This window comes from Chaetodon trifascialis, chromosome 18 (genome assembly GCF_039877785.1).
Source record: "Chaetodon trifascialis isolate fChaTrf1 chromosome 18, fChaTrf1.hap1, whole genome shotgun sequence".
In the NCBI taxonomy this organism is placed as follows: Eukaryota; Metazoa; Chordata; class Actinopteri; order Chaetodontiformes; family Chaetodontidae; genus Chaetodon; species Chaetodon trifascialis.
The window spans coordinates 7,732,933-7,756,660 of NC_092073.1; the positions used below are offsets into that span (position 1 = coordinate 7,732,933).

Genomic DNA, 23,728 nt, shown 5'->3' on the forward strand with positions numbered 1-23,728 from the left:
ACACCTCTACAGCCTATTTAGAGCTGTCAAACTATCAGCGCTGCACAGATTGCAGTCCTGGAGCAGCAGCCTGGAGGGTTGACAACCTCTGCTATCAGTGTGCCCTTCAGCAAGGCAAGAGGAATGAGAAACATTTAGGCTTTAGGCAGATTCGAGTGTAATTGTAAACACTTTGGGACCATTTGTGATTTATGCATTCCATGTCTTTGCATTACATTAATCCAGTGATTACAATGCTTCATCAACTCTACAGTATGTGCTCTCAAACACGGTAAGAATTGAAACGCTTGTGTCAGTCAGTGTCAGCGTTGCACGAACGCAGACGCATTTCCGAGAGCATCCTCTAAGATTCAAAGAGAGTCCTGCTCCTCCTTCCAATTATTAATCCTCGCGCAGCTATCAGACAGAGTTGACAGAGTTCTCGCTCCAATAATGAATGAAGGGCATGACATCCGGAGGCCAGCTGGCAGGTACAACATGTCCAAAAGCTGAGGATCCACTGCGTGCTGAACAGAGCTTTGGAGCCTTTCCAGTTTTAGCTGGCAGGCGATTTTCAGGGGACGAGTCGTGTATAGTTGTGCTTTTTGGCGTCACTGGATACATGAGTCACAAACATTTGCAGCAAAACTGACCATCTGCGCACAGCCAAGAAGACTTTCTGAAAACTCACGAGTATTACAACCATGAGCGGTCGCACAGCTAATAATAGAAATGTCAAGAAAGTGTCCACAAAGGAAATGAGAGGTTTACATTCCAAGAGGCGATACAGTGTGTTTCATTTGAGCTAAAGCAAAAATACAGATGATTACTACTGTTTTCAGAGCTGCAAGATGTAAAAATACATGATGATTCAGCTGTCACAAGGTCTCCGATGCAAGACCAGTGCAGCGTCTGTTCTCTGAAGCTACACTGAGTTAACTATGGATTCAGACTTAAGAAGTCCTGCATTTGATGTGGTGTCCAGTGTGTGCACACAAAGCAGAGGTCACAGGCTCAGCAGCCGGGCGGCAGATGAGCGGTGATGCAGGGGGGACCGGCCCTTTGACGGCAGTTATTAAACCTGTGCTGTCTGACCACGGCTGCACCGCTGGAGCTAATGATTCACGCCACAGCAAGTAAAGCAGGATGGGAGCTGTGTGTGTGTGTGTGTGTGTGTGTGTGTGTGTGTGTGTGTGTGTGTGTGTGTGTGTGTGTGTGCGCACGCGCACGTTCAAGTCAACAATTACAGCCATTTGGTTTTATATCATCCTAATTTTTCACTTTGGCTAGTGGAAACAGCTTTGACACAGTTATTATGCTATAGAGCACTTGAACTGTCCACTGATGACACGCTGTACATAAAATGTTCATTCGGGCTTCTAAATTTGCAATCAGTATGCGATCATATGCCCGTCTGTCTCGCACTACAATGCCACTGATTTTAAATGGGGCTCCAAACATGGACGACAGGTTTACTGCTTTCATACTGATGTGTCAGTCAACACAGAGCAGTCAGAAAATGTTATCCTCAGAAAGACGGCTAATATCTGCATGCAAAGCCACTGATCACCTCCTCTTTAATCACTCTGAGTTGTCCCGAGCATCTCTCATGGTAGAGGGCACCTCAAGAAAATGGCTGATACATTTTAGATGTATGACATGCCAACAGCTTTACTGCACACAGCCCAGCTTTCTGTCCCAGTTTTCTGCACGTCGCCTTAACTCCACCTTCCTGTGGCTCTTTTTTCTTCCCTTTTTTCTCTTTACTCTAAATTTCTGATTGCGGACTAAAAATAGAAATCAGTTAGGTAATCCAGTGAAACACATACAGATGGCAATATAGCTTTTATTTCACAGATGCTGCGTTCCAAGCCAATAAAAAGAACACTTAATTCCTGTTTATAGTAATCAAGGTCACCCACCCACTAACAGATTGTGAATTGGTTCTGAAAACGGTGCTTGACTGCAGCGTTTGACAGCCTATCTCGACTTTCAATGGGCGGTAGGCTGGGTACACCCTGGACCGGTCGCAGGGCACATACACACAACCATTCACACTCACACCTAGGGGCAATTTACAGTAGAGTCACCAATCAGCCTAATGAGCATGTTTTTGGTCTGTGGGAGGAAGCCAGAGTGCCCGGGGAGAACCCACGCATGTTCGAAGAACATGCAAACTTCACACAGAAAGGCCCGACCCGGGAATCGAACCTGCGACCTTCTTGCTGTGAGGCACGCGCACTACCTGCTGCGCCACCGTGCAGCCCACTCATTTGCCAACAATAACTCGAAATTTTAATTAAAGTTGCAGCCAAGGGTTTTTCTAAAGAGATGATTTTGTTCTCTGATCAGCATAAACTAGCTGTGTCTCTGTTCCTTTTTACAAATGTGAGTTATTATTAATAATTATATGAATTATTATCAGTATTAACTAAGTCAGCTTCCAAATATCTGATCGATGCATACATTCTGAGCACACACCACTCCCACGAACCACAAGAAAGCGGCCTATCTAACTGAGACTGACCAGGGATCAGCTGTTTGCTTTAGGGTTTTCTCACCACCACATATGAGATAAACCAGGAGAGAAACATTTGGGGGGGGGGGGGGGGGGGGGGGGTGATCCGACCACACCAACATAGCAGGTGTGAAAGCACCTTCAGATAGTGTTACCATCATCTGCACCTCTCACTGGCCTTTATTTCAGGGGATTTTCCAACCCAACTGCTTTCGAGCGGTTGTTTTAAAGACCGCACTTCTTCCTGTCTCGGAGCGTCGTCACAGTCAGCGCAGTGTCTCTGGAACAGCGTATTTAAAGTCTGGAGAGTTCACTGCACAAAGACCGAAAACCGTCGACGAGGATGAGGGTGTAAAATTCAAAGATGTTCCTTCTTTTTGCTGCGCCAGTGAAGACATCAAATGCCCCCTCTTGGCTGTTGCTAACATATTGTAGTTCTACTATTACTACTTTATTTGTTAGGCTTGAAAATCTCGTCTATAAATGTTCCTTTTTTCCATTGCAAATATACATCAAACAACCAGATTTTCTTTTTCTAAATATTCACTGACATTTTCATGCCACGCTTGATAAAACATTTATGAAACGCCCGAAAAGCAAATCATTAAAATCGTGGTTGTGTTTCAAGGGGAAAGACTCTGCTCTCACACACTTTTCCCATCAAACGTTTTGCTGTTGAAACAGTTGGAAATAAAGGATGTTTGAATATTTAACAGCCGGCTCTCCATCTCTGTTATTGCGCCCGGTGACGAACAATAATGGATGTTAAATTCACTGAGACATTAAACAAGAAACATTTACATAAAATTACACCATGAAGAGAGTAAATACAACGCGCGTGTGGGTGTGTGTCCGTGTGTGTCGCACAGTGTGTACTAACTGATTTGCTTGTTTCCTGTGCATCTGTTGCTGCACGTGACACTGATCTTTATTATTTGTGCATACATTCATGGACGTGTGTGTGCTCCCGTGTGTTTGCGGGCATGTCTGTGTGACAGATGCAGCCGGGGCATAAAATTCAATCCACATAGAAAGGAGCCAATAAAAGCCTGATTGGCTCGGTGAGATAGACTAGCTAATGTTTGGCAATCAGTGCCATGGCTCATTAGCGGCCATAATACATAATTAGCGTGTTTGGATATAGAGACGTGCGGCTGATTGGAATACGACACACGTTTGCCTTTTCTCCTCAGCCTTCGTTGCCTGCATCATTTAGTCCATCGCTCTCCTCATCAAACACTGCTTCACTTGCATTAATTCGACAATCATGCATATTGCAAAGGCGGCAGAACTTCCTACAAGACAGTGTAGCTCAGACCGCGTCCGTGCTCAGCCCGCTGAATCAGAAGTGCATCTTCACCAGAGTGAAGAAAATCGCTACATGCCGACCTTATGTTTTAGTGTGGATGAGGAAATGCAGGTGATGAAGCACTACGTCTGTCATTCATTTGTATTCATGTGTACGTAGTCGTATTGACTTTGTAATCAAAAAGTAGTGATTTCATCTGCATGTCAGCACAGGAAGCAGTGGTTAACAAGTAGGCGTCAGTTGTCAGTCAATGGACAACAACAACTGAATGCTTTGAAACAGGTGACCACGGAGAGAAAGAGGGGCTAGAATAGTCCGAAATGAACAAAATACGTAGAAAAATACAAATTACTACTGTGCTGCACCTGTGCCTGGAGGTAGTAGAGATGATGCTTTGCTAAATCCCTGGTATTACATAATGTATGTGGCCATAACATGCACACTGAAGACCCTTTCACAGAACTCTCATTAAAACGAGTCAGCTGGAAACATTAAAAATTCAGCCGCAGATGAAGAGCTGATCATTGCACTCCATAAATGTCTGTCACCTATGGGCACTACGAACTGATCCAGAATGAACTGAAGCAGAATACAAGGAGCTCAATTAGCAGCAACCGTGCTTTCCTTCAACATGCACTAAATATGATCAACCGGCCTTTTCCACTTAAGCCACAAAAAAGGAACCTTCCCCTCCATCCCATAGTATAACTTTTTAATTGTTTCTCTTTCTAAATAGCTGTTAACGTGTGAATCAAGAATGCAATGAACAATTTTAATTTTCTGAACTGTTGTTAAGTAATCAAACAATGGACAATAACCTGTGGTACTGATGTGAAACTCTCAGCTGCGCAGTGACTGATTGGACAATTAATTTGACGTATTCTTGCTGACGACCTCAGCCAATATTCATGAAGCATTCAAGTGAGCCACTTTCATCTGAGGTCATGTTGTGGTCATTCGGTTCATGGCTCGTTGTGTTCATCCTCTTCGTGGATGACACTGCAGTACTCGCTGCATTTTTTGAAATCACAAGTCAAACTGTGTCACAAACTACCTGCTTTGTGATAACTGCACTATGAGTAAGACTTTTTCTGGCCCGCAGCAAAATATTACCACAACTGCAAGCATCCAGTGACTCAACACTTCCAGCTGCCTAATAATCAAAGACTCATGTTCCAGGACAAAAGCTGGAGCAGAATCAGGTCCAATAGAAGCTGAAGACACTCCCAGTCCTCCTCTAACTATGTCACACTCTCACTCCATCTCCTCAACTTCTGTTCAGTTCATTTATGTGCTCCACTGGATGGAATATTAACAGCAGCACAAGCTTTATTATCCTCTATCTGTCTCCCGAACAACTCCACTTCAACAGCAGAAGGTCAAAAGCAAGGGCATCATTTCTGTCCAGGTAAATCATGTCAACTCCCATGGACTACAGCCCCTCAGGACGCAACACACTCACGCACATGAACACACTCGCACACATTCACACCGTCCCAGTACTCAAAGCAGAAGTCCTTCACTCCTCGCGCTCTATGAATGTTTTATGCTCACATTAATAAGGGAACGTATCAGCCAAGTGATCGCACATTCGCATGGTTCTCACACACACAGACAAACACGCAAACACTCCGCAAAGCATGCTGATGTTCCCACGCAGCTTGAGGCCTTGATGCACAAACAAATCTGATCTGCCAAATCCTCACTTTGCTGACAGGTGAGGTAACTCCAGCTGAATTTCACACTATCTGAATCAGCATGCTGCTCGCAACTGACCGCCAGTCATCCCGTGCCAACGCACATAATAACACAGACTCTGCTGTACGGATAAGGAAAATATCTATACAGTGAGACAAGAATTAACCACTGAGGGCATCAAACAACATAATGCAATCATTTGTCCCAACCCAAAACTATAAATGATATAGTTTGTGCATGAAAACAAGGAAACAAGTAGAGTTATTCATAATTTTTCTGTGTATTTTGAGCTAAAACTATTTCTTGATTAATAAATTAAGCTCAATTAATGACTCAAAAATACTGGAATCTGCAACTATTTTGATCATCGATTACTTTTTAAAGTCATTTTTGTCAGTAAAGATTCCAAACACTGCCTTATTTCAGCTGCTCAGTTGTAGATTTGTGTCTGTTCTTTGTCTTCTGTGAGAACAGACTGAATTTGTTTAGGTTTTGCCCTGTTTTGATTCGATGACATCACCTTTGGCTTTAGGGAAATGTAATGTTTTTCACATTTTCCAGGACACTTTCTGGAGCAATCCATTCATTAAACAGAGTTTAGTTAGTTGTGGCCCTTCCAAAAGGAAAGGTCAAACTCAGCGCAGCAGAGCCAGAGATTTTCTGACTTTTAGCGCTTAGTAGTGGATCCTACAACTCCCACAATGCAACTCAATAGCCTTTGATTAGCCTCTCCCTAGGTAGATGCCTAAATCTTTCAAGCTCTATGTCTGGAGTTGGCCACACAGAATTTGAAGTCTCAAGCCCAAGATAACCCTGATGACATCACTATGACATCACCAGGGTTACTCACTCAGACCTCAGAAGTACACACAACATTATACAGCTATTTTCACAGGTTACAACTAGTATTGTGTGAACTGAAATCAGCTGTTCGCAACTCAGAGGACACATCTGTGCATGCGGCTCATATGCGCCCTCATATATAGTCATATCGTCGTATTATATAGTCATCTCTGATATGGAAGATACTAAGTGCATGATTTTGTTCCTTCAGTTCAGCCAGCTGATTACTGAGGAGACTCCCCTCAGAGTTAGCATGATGCATCCCGGAGCTTCTTGCTATTGTGTTCACTGCTGTTATTACCATTGAAGCCACTGTGGAAGCCGTGCTAAAGACATAACCTCATCTCTCCGCCCACTCCCAGACCAATTCACAACACAATCTCCATTGTTTCATCACGTTGACATGACGATCTCATTCCCTCGCCGCTGAAACGCTATCCTGCAGTTAACTGAGGATGAAATGAAGCAAACGGGGGAAAAGCACCCTGAGGGGTGCTTCAGGCAAAAATATAAACTCGGTTTTTAAGAGTCCTTTGGACAACCAGTGAAGTGATCAGGATACTGATTTAAGCTCCTTCTAGCCTCATTTGGGGAGCCAAGACTTGAAAGATTCGCCAAAAGTGTGAAGAGCAAGTTTGAGTGGGTTGTCTGCATTGTAAACCATGTCCTAAGGCGGTCCATATGCACATTCCTCAGGTTTTTTCTCTTTCCCGGAGCCTTTGATCCTGCTGTCAGTCATGAACCCCTGCACTTCAGCTTTAGCGGGCCCTGTCTCACCCTGTGGGACCTCATGATTCACAAGAGGGGACAAGCCAGCGTTGGGATCAGTTCTGGGGATTTACCACTCTACAGCATGGCAGGAAATAGAGAAGCTAGGGGCAAATTCTTCACTTAACTGGAAGGTTAAGACTGCCAAGGACACTCATCTATGATATTCAAATCTTCAAGTGCATCCAGTATCCGCTGGATATATTTCCAAAACTATTCAATAGAAAAGTGACAGTTCTTCTTTGGCTCATGTGACATCCTTCCATCGACTTTCAGGAAAATCAGGCCAGATGTTTTTTCTGTGATCCTGCTGACAAACAGACAAACAACAGGCCACATAACCTGCTTGGCAGATGTAATAATTCTAGGAAAGCTCACAGCTTGTTGTGTGTTCACACAGGACAAGTGCTAAAACTTGAAAAAAAAAAAAAACTTGATCATGTACTAGTTCAGGGTAGAGTTTGTTGCTTGTTTGATGGTTACTATAAAAACCATTCAAGCAGTAGTTAGATTTATGCTTTAAGATGTATTATTCTAAACAGCCATGCTTTGCTTTTGCAAGGGAAAGGGTTATGAGGCCAAGGACAAAAGAAAGCACTGGACATATCACTGTCGGTACTGATACACCAGCATCTTGGATCCCACAGGGTGGATGCTGCAGTCCTTATAACCTGTAATCACAATAAATAATGTAGGCAGCTAATTCCTTTGGCTTTGGGAACAGCAGGGCACTTCTATGGGTGGTAACCTTCTGAGGTGGGTGTGCTAACATTTGCATCGAAGGTTAGAGCAGACAAACACAGTTAAATCCATTCCTGACAAATGTGCTGTTGTGTTGTTGGTCAGGCTGAAAAAAGGCACCACGCTTTGGACATTTTAGAAACTAAATAATTAATCAACCAGTAAAAATCATTAAAAATCTGTATTTTATTGCAGGCCTGTATTGCAGTTTTATAATTATTACTAAACATTGTTTGGAAAACAGCTGGATAATGACAGGGACATGAATTAGTCTCGCTATATAAGGGAATAATTCTCCACAGCCTTAACATCACTTTTGGAATCAAAACAATGTAAATCGTGACAAATGGATAAACTCTTAGTATGAATAACACTTAAAGCATAAGCCTCTCTTCTTTGCGACAGTGGAAGAGTTTAAATTCCGAGTTCTGCTGGTTGACGCGTGTCTGGTTAATGTTGGAAAAGATTATGTTCTGTCTCAATAAAGAAAAAGTCAGCAGCAATCACGATCTTCCCCTAACCTTAACCGAAGTGCTTTTATTATCTAAATCTGACCAGTCCAGATGTGAACTCCCACCCAAACCACCTCCACGCAACTCCAGCATGTCACATAAACTGTAGCGTTTCATTCACTCAAACGTTGACTGACATGATTTGTCAGAGACGGGGCTGGCTGGTTTTTACTGCCGCTGTTTAATCAGGAGGTTGATGTACACCTGGGACACCAGGGGAATGTAATTAACTCGTTGGAAGAGTAGGAAAGCCAGGAGGTGCTCAAGAGAGGCGAGACGGAGAAGCAGTCAGTGGGAAACTTCACCTAGTTTAGTGAAGAAATGTGGCTTGCTGGCTGACTTGTTGCTTAATTAGGGAGAAACGTATCTAATATGTTTAGATAACACCTTCACAGGCAGCAAAGTCCCTCACTGCTTATGACCTCCAGTAGCTCAAATATAGTAGCTTTGTGGTCATCGGAGGACACATACAGTATCTTTGGCTCTGCCGTACACAGCCCACAACCAATGAGGTCGGTTTCTAACCACACTGGCTGTCAGTAAGCAAAGGCTGAAGCAGGGTTATCCATCTCGTCGCACCTCGCGCCACGATTCATCATGGTAGTTTACATGTCAGCCATTTTATTGCTTTGCTCCGTCGACGCTGGATTATCGTGTTGACTGGAGCCATAATAGGCAAATACTGAGTGAGGCGGTGCCATAAATCTAGATCTCCATGAAAAAAAGAGGTAAACACAATGACATCTGTGTTATTGGCCCAAGACATTAAAAGCCTGGAGAGTAAATGAAAAATTCCCATATCATCCTGGCTGTCAGTCAAGTATGCGGTTTTACATTTTTAGGTCGACTAGTCATCCTCATTTTTTTAATTGGTCGTTTTATCATCTGGGTTAGTGTATTAAAGATTCAATACGCATGATTAATATGGTAAAAGCTCCTCATCTGATCTCTAAATCTAAAAGCAGGGCTGCAACAGAGAAGCTCGTCCACTCATTAACGATCATCCTTTTTGCACCAGTTAAAATTCTGATGTAAGTTGTGGTAAGTGTGGGAAATCTTCTTGATTTATATAAAATGACACATCAAAACCGAGTGATGAAATCCCGGACTGGCTCCAAAGCAGCGGTGAAAAAGCACTGTGCTGAGTGAAAACCAGAGAAACTACAAACAGAGCTTCACTCCTGCTGTAATGCAACAAATGTGTTTCCCACTTCTGGCCCTGTGCTGCTAAAGCTCTGGCCACAAATAGCCAGCCTGTCACATCTATATGGCATAAGTGGGTTAGCGTCGCTTCGTATACCCAGAGGAGCTCCCATTATAATCAGGAACAATTAAATACGCACTGTTTCAATCTCACTCTGCAGATAATGCACATTAGTCATGCGGCTGTGTGCAATCTCATTATGGTATTTCTCTGTGACTTTTCACTTGAATTGTTTAATAAAATATGGCTCTTTAGAGGTATCCATTACAACAGTGAGGCGTAACATAAGGCAAAAGCATGAAATGGCTGTTGATTATGCTGTTGCAATAATATTAAAGATGCAGCATTTCATTTCAGGAATAAATTATTCAATATATCTCGATTAATATATAGATTTTTTAATATATCTATGACGTGACCCAGCCCAGAGGCCATGACTGAAACACAGAAGGATGCAAAATGGTAAACTAAGCTACACTGAAAGATACATTTGGGTGTGAGGTATGCTGATCAGTGACACCAGAGGAGCTCACTGTGTGCACTCACAGGTGCTCCAGATCTGCTTTGACAATGCAATCAGCTCGCTTCACAGAGACAACATGGTTAGACACTGTGACACACACACACACACACACACACACACACACACACACACACACACACACACACACACACACACACACACACACACACACACACACACACACACACACACAAGCAGACTTGGCAGAAGCCGTCACAATCTGTCTCATATATCTTTTTAAAATCACAATCCAAAAGAGTTGGGACGCAGCGTGAAACATAAATTACATTTTGACACATACTCAATTGAAAAGAGTACAAAGACAATATATTTAATGTTTGACAGCTTCATTGATTTTTGTAAATATCTGCTTATTCTGAATGTGATGCAGCAACACCTGTTTGGATTCCACAGGTAATCAGGTTGATTGGTAACAGGTGATAGCATCATGATTGTGTATGAAAGGGGCATCCTGGAAAGACTCAGACCCCGTTTACACTTGGGGAAAACGCATATGTTTTCATGCGGTTTGGCCTCTCGTTTACACACAAACTGAGTTTTTTTCACGGAAAACGATCATTTTTAAAAACTCCAGCCAAAGTGGCGATTTCTGGAAACGCTGGTTATTTGTGGGCGTGTAAACTGGGTTAAACAGCGTTTTAGGTTCCGAAATGTCACAACATGCAACTGCATACTTTACACTGGCGCCCATAGGTTTGGCAGAGTTATGATGCGCTCGACAGCGTATTTATCCAGGTTCATGTAAACGACATTTTTGAAAACGATGTTGTGTGCACGATGTTATTTTTGAAAACGGAGGGGCCAAAATACAGTATACGTTTTCCAAAATACCCTGCTATGTGTAAATGTAGGGTAAATCATTCAAAGGGGATGGAGAGAGGTTCACCACTTCGTGAGTGATTGCATGACGGATATTACTACCTGGGCTCAGGAACACTTCAGAAAACTGCAGACTGCATTCTGTTTTTATTTATGTTTTGCACAGCTTGGCCATATCTCATCTTGTTCTGAAACTGGATTCTTGAGCAAATCTTGATTAAAGTAATAGAATACTACCAAACACTGAGTATTTCAAATTGTATTGCAACTGTGTTTGTGAAAGCCACCCTGACAACAGCTCTTATTAAGACTTATTTTAGATTTAAAGGATAGCATGGACGTGACATGAACATACCTGCGCAGCACCACAGAACAACACTGCCAGATAAACCTGCTGTTCAGTATTACAATTCAGACTAGATGGAGAGAAAAGTATTGATTTTAACACTTCCCTGAACATGCGAGCTGTAATGGATAACAGCCATTACCTGCCATTAAGGACTGAGTCTTAAGAGGCACATTAGAAGCCATTTCATAAGACCCACGACATCTTGTCTGTGCCCAGAACTCATTACAAACTGAGCACGCCTCTACTGTCTGTTTTTGAGTGCAAATGCTGTCCAACTGAAGCTGAAATCACACACACACCTCATTTTAGCCGTTCCTCTTCTTCATGCACATATATAGTGCACGTTTGTGGATTATTTCTCATTAACTGAGGCAGACGATGACAAACAGCGCAGTGCAGTCATCACCATCACTGTGTTTCTTGTGTTCGTTCAGAGAGCTTTAAAGCAAACCAGGGCTCTTCATGTAAGACGAACCACAAGGCTTCCTCCACCATGTTTTATTTCATCTACTGCATGAATTTCAACTTTTTTTCCCCCCGCACTGATTTCCCATGCGACTTCACCCAAACCGCTTCTTTTTGGATATTATATAACGCAAAACAGCTGGTACATTGTGAGGTGGGATCAGATTTTTTGGAGCAGAGTGCGGGGGATGGAGATTAGCTGTTTAGAAACGCCCCCACTTTGAATGACAGCGCATCCACCCACTCCACCTCTGGGATGCAATACAGAGAAGAAAAGACCCCCAACCCCCTCTCTGGTTGGAGCCTTAAGCATCTGGAAAAAGCATCGTTGACATACATACAATCCTCTGCACGGCTTCTGCGGGATCTTTATATTGCAGAAAAACATCTCAGAGACATCAGAACATAAACGTTCCTGTGAAATCCCATTCGCTGCTGTTAGCTCAGATACGTCGGAGAGATGACAGATGCTGCCTCTGGCACCTCATGAAAGATTTAGAAGAAAGTTTTTAAAGATGTGTCGGAGACGAGGGGGATTGTTGTCCTCTTCCTTTGGAAGACGCCGGCAGGTGCCCAGGGGAGACTGGCCTCTCAGCGGGGAGACAGTGGACTGCAGAGAGCGAAATAAAGATGCAGAATCGAAGCATTGCTCCGTCTCAGAGCGTGGCTGCCCATCTGGAAGAGGACACTGACCACGGGCAGTTCATGCTCTGAATGTAAATGCACCTTGTACAGTCATCTTTAAGCAGGATCAGAGCTTTTACAGCTTGTCTCTGTATGACTGAACTACATCGTGAGGTCTGCCTGGTGTGTTTTTTGAAGTCTTATCCTCAAACTATTAGTTGAGACTGTCTAAAGCTGCTGTGAAGATGTTTAATTTAGCATTGCCAGCAGGCTGAAACACTGCACTTAGAAGAAATGTACTAACATTTTGGAGGCTGCTACTTTTGGACTGAAGTAGTCCAGATCCAGGACCATATACTACATATGATGGTCCTCCAGATCCACTGAATGTTGACATTACTCAATAATTACTTTTCACAGTAGGATAATGCATACATAATATGTATTATTATGGGTTAAGCTGGCTGTATAAAGTGCAGTATCTCCACCTTTACCTGCTGCAGCGTTAGTAATGCTTCCACGTTGATGCATCAGTGAGTTTGGATGTTGAAAATCAGAACAAATTTTATGAGGATCTGCAAGTGTAATGTCCGAGCTCTAAGAGGTGTCCATGGACAGCAGGGCCGTGATGGATAAGGGCAAAGATTGAAGCTGCTGGGCACAAAGATTTAGCTGATACTCCAGTTAAAGCCCCCCTGTTTCCCTCTTGTGAGGATGGAAAAACAATTTAGACCATTGAAGAATATAAACATCCGTCCTGAAATCTAGTTTGACACTACGAAAAAATAACAGTGACAATAAACCAATATTATATTGGTGGATATCTCTGCTGAATCCAATTTGTCGTTACATTTGAGTTCAGTTTTAGGGCATCCCATCGACAAATATTGTAGAGGTGATAAATGTCCCATTATCTGATGGATAAATTGGTTTTCTTTTCTATAAATCTGATCAGGCCAGTGTCATCCTAGGAAACAACACATCCGTCTAACCCTGTTCCAGATGATTTCATCAAAGTGAGATGTAGGTCTGCGGTTCCAGGTAGCAAAGCGCTCAGGACCGAAGCTGGGGGGAAAAAAAGCTGTCAGAAAGTAGGACAGCGAGGGGAGGAGGGCTGGTTTGTAGACCTGCACTTCAGTATTTGTAGTCTTTGATCCTGACCACGGTGGCTTAGTTTCACATGCACTCTGGCTGGCCCAGACTCAGCAGTGGCCTATAAATACCTGGCATGTCTGCGCGGCCAGGTAACCTCAATACACACCAACACTCTGAGATGCGAAGCCTTCGCAGCACGGTCCCTGCCTGCAGAATTATTGGTGACCTTGCATTATTTGCTAAACGCTGTCACTCAGTAACGCAGCAGCACAACGGGGCGTGCGTGTCTTGCATCTCCAGACGTCCGTTCTGAAAGGTGGCTTTAATTGACATAAAGGGTTAAGCATGAAGAATTGTAATGGAGCGAGTAAAAGAAAAGCACAAATACTTGTTTTTCTCTTTCATTTGCAGCTGAAAAGACATTTTTTGAAATGAGGAACATTTTCCTTTTGAGTCTTTTCACAGGAGGACTACCTGCAGTGTTTATGTGTTACACACTCGATGGGAGGCTCCCTTTGAACTGGTATGGGGCAAGGATGCACAATACACTCTCACACACACACACACACACACACACACACACACACACACACACACACACACACACACAAACGCAGACATTTCCCCCATGCGGTTTTCCACTTTCAGCACCCTTTTGCCTTTCCATTTCTTTCTCTCTATGTCGCGTTCAGACGCACATTTCCACTTCCAGGGGCCGGGGCCTGGTCACAGGAAGAGCAGGTACTTGATACAAACCAGGGCAAGACAGCTGGACAAGAGAGGATAAGAGAGGAAGAGAGAGGGACAAGCTCAGGAAATGAGGGGAAGTCCAATTGTCTTGGTCAAGCACACACACACTTCGCACACACACATGCATAATATAGGTCATGACAGGCTTGTTGGCCCCATGAGGCCGTGGTGAGAAATACAACACACCTTGAGCTACTTTTCTGACAGCATGAGAATGGAGCACATCTGCCGCTGTGTGATATCTCCACGCACACACAGATGCTGAACACACTGGTGTTAATGCAACATTACACCTGAAGCTAAATTTGAATATGTCCACGCGCTGAGAGAGAGAAACTCCAGAAGGGCCCCGCGGTGACCATTTCCTCTTCCTGTTTCCTGCTGCTTACTGAGACTTGAGATGAGTCAGTCCTCAGGGGAGTCACTGCTAGCTCACACACACACACACACACACACACACACAAGCACGTAGGCACTTGGACACACTCGTATGCAAACATCTCATCCCCTTGTTAGCATTCAAAAGGTCCATGTGGCTTTTTAAATGTCAGAGACTCCCTGTCAGAAGAACTGCTATACCTCTGTATGACTCCTGCGTACACGTGGTGATAGCTGGTGGCCTCTGTGTGAGGACACTGCTTGTTTTTCACCTCTCTGTGGCACATACAGGTGGTCCAAGCACATATGTGAATGCTTTACGTACACTGCTCTCGAGCCTCCCTGCACACTGTCCATTAAAACAGGCACGAGGGACGAATGAATCAGAATCTTAAAAAGTTGCAACACAGGCTATATTATCTGCAGATTTACCCAACTGTGGCTAATTAACTTCATTCTGCAAGCTGACAAGAACAAAAAAGAAGTTTGCACTATTTCCGCTTGGCCAAAGATGCTTTCATCCAAGAAATCAAATCAGGGAAAAAATAAGGAGTGGGCTGCTTTTTCTGCTCAAAACAGAGAAGTTGCTCTACATGAGCAAAGTGGCCGCCTCACATCAAGCAGTCAGGCTAACTGACAGACACCGAGTGAAAGGAGATGTCGAAATCTCCAAGTTAAACTTCTCAGCTCATGGTATCATTCTTTCAAGTTCAAGTAGAGACTCAGTCCTGCCAGTATGTGAGGCTAACGCCAGCTGAAGCAGCTACAGGCTAGAGATGTGTCATTATCAGGAGTCATTAATCCAGAATCAAAACACGGTCAGACGCGATTTGGCAGCAGTTTGTTGTTGCAAGTGGACAACTATTCAGTTTTTATCAATAATAACGTGCAAATTTGGAACTATATTTGATTATATTTGAATATTCTTTGGTAATACTAAGAATACCACGGTTGTAATATCTTTATAAATAACATCTAAATTAAAAAGAAAAAAGTCCAGCTTACTTAAAAGTCAACTTGTTGCTGACTGACTGGTTAAGAAAAACGAGCGAATACTGAGAGGACCTCACCAACAAGTGTTTGCATTATTTCATCTGATTCTGTGCACCGCAGATCAGAGCAATAAACAAGCAGACCACCCAGGTCAGACGGCGGAGGGACAATATGACTCCGGTTCAGACTCAGACCAAACAAAGCCAGTGTAGAAACGGCAGAAAAGCTTAACCTCAGTTGCTGGACGGACAAAGACGATTCTGACCTATGGTGAATAATGTAAAATGCAGTGTAGCGGCCCGACAAAGCAACAAATTCAAAACAACATATGTCTATTGTCTGTGTGTGTCAGGATGTTGGAGAGCTTTCTACACTCATAACCAAACCCACATGCTCCCCGTGACAAGCCTACTGTCTGCCTTTGTAGGACTGTGTGTGCAAGTGTGTGCAGAGCATAAAGGCCTTGGCTTTCCAGATGAAACATCCCCGCGTCTGTGGTAGGTGGTAGTCGCCACAGCTAAGACATCCAGTGAGCTCACACAGGGAAGGAACAGATGTCCACAATCATCAAAGAAGTTTCTCCCTGACACCCTGAAACAATCAAAGAGACAATCCATCTCCGCAGCTGGCAACCAAGGAGGCGTAGAGCGCCCTGGACGAGCAATCTTCAGCGAGCGAGGGGTGTGTGTGTTTGCACATGTGTGCGTGCATTCATGCTCAAGGAAAGCCAATTGATTTGAAATGTGCGATTCCAGTGGAAGCTGCTGTCATGCAGTCAGTCACTGGGAGTCCATGAATTATCCACAGCAGCTTTCAGCGCAGCAGCTTTAGAGCAGGTTCCATCAAATTGTTTTGGAGGAAAATTCCAAACGCACCGTAAGTGAAGCATGGCGGCTTTTCCACACGCAGCACCGACGCTGGAAGCCGAGGTAAAGGCACAGAGTGATTTTAGAGCAAACGCTACACGGACAACAGAGGCTCCTCCACAGCGCTGAGCGAAACTGTGATAATATAGTTCATGTTGAATCACAGTGCGAAGTGTACAGATTTGATTCAGAGCTCTGACTCCTGTTTCCCTCCTTTTAACCTCAGTCTGCTCTCACAGTGCAAAAAAGGTGTGGGTGGATTAAAGACTCTCAAAACACAGAGAGACGTGAGTGTGAGCACTACAAAATGTGAACCTCACAACCTCAAGTTACAGTATGTAACTTCCTCAGTCAAGATACACATGTTTGCACCTCTATATCACAGAAAGAATAACTTCAGCGAGCAGAAATCATGCAGACTGCCCGCTAACTGATAATGATGGCTTTAGGTGTGCCAGCATGAACAATACAAATACATGCATACAAATGCAACGCAGCCATTATTAATGTCAACTCTTAGACCTGCATTTGACAGAGCAAAACGTTGAGGGCTACGCTTGTGCGTCCAACACACCACAAACTTACATAATTTCAGTGATTCAAGAGTGTTCGTGTCTTTTGTTGTGTTCTCTGAGGATAGAAATGCAACTGAAACGGCATTCGGAGCATGATGGGAAAGTACAGCTGAACTATAAATGAGAAAAAACAATGTGTGTATGGAAGGTTCACAGCTCATTAAGGCGGACAGGTTGCTTACAGGTCTAACTAACCGATGAAGCTTTTACAGTAAAACCTCCTACACCAAACTAGAAAGACTTCTCTGGTAATCCCCTTGATGATAGCACTGGTTTGGGAGGAACCTCCATCATATTCGGGGGGGGGGGGGGGAGTGGAGGGGGGATGCCAAAATCAACCCAATACATTGACCACCCATTACTCTCATCTCCTAATGGCAGCTATTAAAACCTGCCTCCATAGCAATTGTGGACCAGCGTTACTGCAGCTTGGCCATGCGGTGCAAAGATACACCCCAAGTGTCCATTAGCACGAAGCAGACATTTGATATCTGACCACACAGATCTGCAGCAGAGAGCACAGCTGAAGGACAAAGGAAAGAGACAGAGAGGGAGAGGTGATGAGGGGGGTGGTCAGGAGATGCATCAGCCTTTAGTGGGTTTCCACAGTTAAATTTATCACAGTCAACTGAGGAGGAAGACACTAATCAATAAACCCTCTCTGTCTGTCCCTCTTCCTTTCCTTCTTTTCTTTGCCCTCCCCCCTTCTGTCATTTTCCACCTCCCCCATCCGAAAAAAAAACAAAAAAACAATCAGCATCTTCATCCACCTAAAACTGCTCGAGAGCCGGTGGTGGCAGATGGTAATAAAGACGAGCCCACCGGGGCTGACTTGACATTGTCTTTGTATGCAGTGTCCCAGTTTGACTTTGAAAGCTTCAGGTCTGACTCTTTTGTCAAGCATACTCTTGCACATAAGAATGCAGGGGTGAACTTCATTTATTTATACTTTATCATATCAACAGATCGACAAGAAGGATCCTTTCCAATCAAAGCTGGAGTGACACTCGCTGTTGACACAGACAGAGTGTCGAGGGAGGGTTTACTGCGGGCTCAAGCGGTGGGAGGAACATTCAAACCATTCTGCATCTGATTAATGAAACTGTCCGTCTTCAGTAAACATGAGGTGATTTCATTGCAGATGGATGAATAGAACGCAGCTGCAAAAACAAGAGCATGCCGCATCAATTTCTTATTGCCAGTTTATTTACATTCTACGCAGCTAAACACATGCAGGTGTGGAGTCTTCTGGACCATGTGCAGGAAGTTGCGGTGCGGTAAAATTTGCATATTCTACGGAACGGAACGTAGCAAATGAGCTGAGGTTAGTTTAGCATGTAGGAATCAGCCCACGTGAAGCTCACGGTGTTCATCAATCATCCAGATGTGCTGCGTCTCCTCGCTGCCTATCTCTGAGATTTTAACTGGAGTCCTTAATGATCATTTTCATGTGAAATTCAAAATATGTAAAACTTACATCTGGCCAAACATAATGCAATTTCACAGAACAATAGAAAATAATTGAAATGAATAGTTTAAGACGATGGAAAATCAACTTATTTGCTGTCTTGCTGCAGGTTACCGAGCGACTAGCGCAGAGTAAGAGAAGCTACTGCATGTTAGATGGTCAGCATTAGAGGTGTGGGCGTGTGGATTTTGTTTTATTTGGTCTAATTTTCCCCTTTTTCCAATCTTCAAGCGAAGATAAGCAAAACATTCCTTTAATAAAATCTAATTCCAATAAAAATATGTATAATGTGCATACTGTATAGAGTGAATTCAGTGTTTTTTGTTAGTGACTACAAATGAATATCAACAAATAGCAGGATTAGTGGTAAAATTAACATATATCAATTTTAATGATGCTCTAATGAAAGGCCCCTACAGCTGTTTTACTTACATGTTTAAATTTAAAAAAAAAAAAGGTTTAAAAAAGTATCACAAATTTGCTTATTTTAAGAGCTATGCTGTGCATTTATTAGCTAACACACTGTTTGACACCATTTGAAGTGAGAATGTGTGTGCTGATGAATGAGGCTGCGCTGTCACTTTAACAAGCAGGTCTGTGGTCAGTGAGAACATCTTACATCCAAACAGCTGGATGAAAAGCGCAGCAGCAAGTATGTTAGTATGTTCCTCAATTAACATATGCTCCATTATCTCATAGGCCAGCCCGTGGCACTCAAGTTTTCCGAGCACTGTGCAACTGTCCATCATGTGAGCGTGAGTATGGAAAGCTCCTGTCAGCACTTTGATTCTATTTTGAAACCAGCTGATACAAGACGACTGAAATTAGCAATAAGATAGAAGTGAGGCAGTTAGTCACACTCTCAGGGATGATGAGGGCAGCATGCACTTTCAGTCATATCACAAGCAGGCATACATCACCTGCGTTACATCAGATAGAGACACTGTGAAACACCGTTTCGTGTTTGGTTTCCTTCATCAAATAGCCACCAAAAAGCAAGAGATATTGTAGCTCTCAATACCTTCTCTGAGCTTTGGTGCTCTCTCACCCTTCCTCTCTCTCTCTCTCTCTCTCTCTCTCTCTCTCTGCCTAGGTGTGTATCAGTGCGTGTGTGTGCATGCTCTGCACAGCCAAGTTTCTCTTCTCCCTCCAGACCCCACAACCCTCCATGTGTCTACAGGACAGATGCGCAAACCAGATGTTGTGCACTGAGGGGAAAGGGCTACAGACAGAACTACTGTATTTGTCAGTTTTCCTGGTGTTGCAGTGTGGTATGAATCACCAACTCGTCAACTCGTGTTGGTCAGACGTATCAGCATTATCACAGATTCACATCTCCTTTTGAGTTTTGTCATGCTTTTTAAGACCTGAATCTCATCAGAAACTCCTCCTTTGCTGCTGGATTCCTTCCCGGCTTTTAAAACAGAGGAGTCGAGAAGGGTTTTCAGACTGTATGGTAAAGGTGGTCTCATGAGCTTAGCTCAAAACATGTCCGGTGTAACGGCAGGCAGAAAAATACCTTGTGTTGAGAGAGATCCAGCACGTGTTTCCTCACACAGCCTCCATCAAGACGACCACACAAACTTTAAAATAAACGGGCATTCTTGATGTTTTATTCAGCAGCAGTCCGGCAGCTATTTTTAAAGCTCATTTTTTTTAAAAATGGTGGAATTGCAGGTGAGTGGCAGCTTCGCCTGTTCCCCTCCTCTCCTAGTCCATTAGCCTCCACGGAGCCAGCCAACCGAGGATTACAGGGCCGGCTTGCTGTCTCATTTCAGAGATGTTAAATTCACTCTGGGCAATGTGGGATTCACTCAAGAGAGTCATCAAAGTGTTGTGCTTGAGTAAACTGAAATCGCTAAAGGGAATGAGGATGAAATTGGACGTCGTGAAATCTGCAAAGGAGTGTGTGTGCTTGAAAAGGGTTTATCATCTCATCTTGAATCTGGCCAGGAAGAAAGCGAAAAACCAACTGGACAGGGAAATTCAACCTCGCCGAGCGCTGACGTTAAGCCACTTAGCGCGAAGTTATGATAAGAGCTATCGGGGAAAAGAGCTTTTGAGTGTAAAATCCATTCAGAGCTCTGACGGCTTCAACTGGAGAAGAAATGTTTAACATAAAAACCAAAACTCTGTACATGCAGCTGCAGCCTGTTAGCTTAGCTTAGCAGAAACAGCTAGCCTGGCTCTGCTTTAGCTAAAGCTCACTCATGAACACATTAAGTTCTCTTTGTTTAATCTGCCACGTAAACCATGTAAAGCCGCTAACTGCTGTTCTTACACTCAGCAAAGCTAACTGGCTTCCTGCTGTGGCTTCACATTTAGCGCACAGACATGAGTTATACAGACGATCTCATCTAACTCTCACCTTAAAAGTGAACAGACACATTCCCCCAAATGTTGAACCTGAGCACATCACACCAATGGCTGTGACACATGTAACCCTTCCTGTTGTAAATCCATGTGGTTAATTATTCTGATTTAGTGATTTTTCGATGTGGGCTTTTCTAGCAGCACCCTCAGCTCATAAAACTCTGTCAAAGCGTTGATTTAAAAATCATACAGGGGCTGAAATTTTAAAGGAAAAGCACACTTACAAAGGTTGAACAAATCTACAGAGCCCCTTACAGCAACATTTCAGGGGCAAGCACAAAGATTCGTATTTGCATATCCTTGCTCGCTGAGCCATTGTTTGGTCCTTCTGATTTTCTGTGAAAATATTTCCAAATGAGGGTGAAGACCGTCCAAATGTGTTTTAATTACAGTTGATGATTCACAGCTACTTTATTCAGCTCAGCACAACAGTGAAAATGAGCGTTCGGGTAGGGACAGAAAGGCGTTATTGAGCATATTCCTCATTTTCCCTTATCTATATTTAGAGATATTTTTTCTGTGGTGCACTGTTAGGTTAGCGGCACTCATTTCATACATATTACATCAACGGTTCATCTGAGAGACAGAATTAACATATCTTTTACAAGTCAAAGCATTTGTTAAGTGAATATTTTACAGTGGATGTTGGCCAATTACATACGCTAACACCAAAATCAGGAGTCAATCTCAACTGGGAGCACTTATAAAATTTTATGTTCTAATCAATGGACAGATGAGTTGAAGAGTTCAGTCAAATACGCCGATGATCTGTTTTGCGAGGACAAAGTTGACACATATTCAACAAAAGTTTGCCATTTCACAAGCTGCTGCCTTTCGTAAACTCGTTTCTGGTGTATCTGCCTGACGTTTGTCCATGAAAAGGGAAGTTCAAGAAGACTCTTTCTATTCATCATAAAGCACTCGTTTTATCTTCAGTGATGATTAGCGATTGTTTTCATGCTGCAGGATGTGGTTCTGTTCTCTCATAACAACCACGTGAAAATGCTAATAAGTGGGCAGCAAAATAGAAAGCAAAATAAGTTCTTTTTTATTAGAAATCAGCTCTGTCTGGTGTCTGTTTCTGTATCTCAGCTGATTATAATATTATCATTGATGGTGTCAGTGGAGCATTTTTGGCTTCCCGAACATCACATCTTCATTTATCATAAATAAATGGAGGATGATGACACCTTGTCAATCAGCTTGTCTCTGCGTCTTCCCATGTTTCTCCCGCTGACACACACATTTTAAGCTAGGATACACCACCCCGTCTTCTCGTAAACGCCTGCCATCATGTGCGCCGTGGGTCCAGCAGCAGCGTCTCTCTGCTCAAGGCTGCGATTTCTAATTAAACCTCCTGGGGACTTCATGAGAGCTGTCAAAGAGCCGCAGACAGTTTCACTACAGGCAGAGACGAAGAGTATCAAAGTAATGAACCCGAGGCCAGACTGTTAACCCCTCGTAAAAACCTGCACGTTGAGGCCTTTTCACTCTAATGAGAGGAAGTGATTAAACTGCTGGGTCATGTTGCTGACTTCAGCTTTAGCTCAGAGTATGAAGAAAGTGGCAATATATTCTAAAACTGTGTTTGTAAGCACCCGCAATGCCAGCAAGAGCATCTACTCACTGATCTACTAATTGACACTGACACTGCTGTTAAAACGACAGGTTGAACTCAACGAAGATTATCCAAGTTTGGCTGAAATATCAAAGGCCAGGCTTGTATAATGCATGCATATCCCAAGACCTTCATTAAAATTTCAAACCCAAGTCCAAGATAAAGGAACGCTTTCACTGAGAAATAATTTTAACTCAGCTCCATGGCTTCCACCCAAAGACAAGAGTAGGCGGAAGAGCACATTTTGACTAATTCAGCTCAGTCTTTGGGGACAGCTGGCAAACACAGTGAGGGTTGGTGCAGGCTGTCGTCGCCTCCGTCTCATTCTGCATCACTGAGCAATGCTGGCTTACCTTTCCAAAGTCCCTGACGTCAAAAAGGTCAAAGGCCTCGAACAGCTCGCTCTTCTTGATGCCGAACGTCTCGCTGCACACTGCCAGGAAAGTCCTGATGTTCTTCAGGCACAGGAACTGTGTTGGGAAGACAGAAATCACACAGTGTGTCATTATCTTTCATTTTCATTGTGATGTCTATTCTTAATGCCACTGAATGGGCTTCTGCTTTTTGATTCTGCCTGCTTGTTTCCACGTTGGCTGTCTAATGAGGGCATGCAGCTGAGGAACTGCTCGACACGCTGGAGGACCACAGCTCTAAAAGATAGATGAATCAGTGTTTATGGGCACCGTGAGAGTGTCTTGTTTCATTAATATGATGCATTTCCTGTTGAAATGGGGCAGTGGAGTGCTGCATAATTATAGAGATAATTCAACAGTGCAGGGAGAGAACAGAGGAGATCTTATTTATTCCTGCTGGTACAGTGTGACGCAACCACTGAGTTACTGTACAGCCAAAAGAAATCAAATGATTGCTTTTCATCTTACATTGTTTTTTCTACATAAATGATGATCGTGCTGCACTTTCAGTCTGCGCTGCCCAGTTCCCTTGTCGTTATGAGCATTTTAGCATGTTGACGTTAGCATGTAGCCCAAAGCTTCACTGTGTACAGCCTCAGAGAGCCGCTAGCATGGCTGTAAATGACATTACGTTTTTCTTCCAGTCTTGTCATCTGTTGGGATGAATTATGCGCCTAAATTCAATATTATGTTATGACATTTCAATATGAGTCATGGACTCGTTTCCACAGAGAGTAACAAGGTTGTTGCCGTCAATACATAACAGTACTCTAAGGTAGAGGAAAACAAAAGGTCAGGAAAGTCTTCTTCAGCTAATTTTTATACA

The 23,728-nt window shown here is 43.4% G+C and overlaps 2 protein-coding genes across 3 annotated transcripts in view; one reads left to right on the forward strand and one right to left on the reverse strand.

The window, feature by feature from the left end:
• Nucleotides 1–23,728, forward strand: part of LOC139346483 (crystallin J1B-like) — a 394,609-nt gene that overhangs the window by 344,988 nt on the left and 25,893 nt on the right. The window lies entirely within an intron of this gene.
• The window catches only part of LOC139346553 (guanine nucleotide exchange factor VAV3), an 81,030-nt gene that overhangs the window by 43,649 nt on the left and 13,653 nt on the right, over nucleotides 1–23,728 (reverse strand). For both annotated transcript variants that reach the window (XM_070985681.1, XM_070985680.1), the window contains exon 2: nucleotides 22,843–22,959. In XM_070985681.1, coding sequence (XP_070841782.1) covers nucleotides 22,843–22,959 — 117 coding nt within the window. The remainder of the gene's footprint in view (nucleotides 1–22,842; nucleotides 22,960–23,728) is intronic.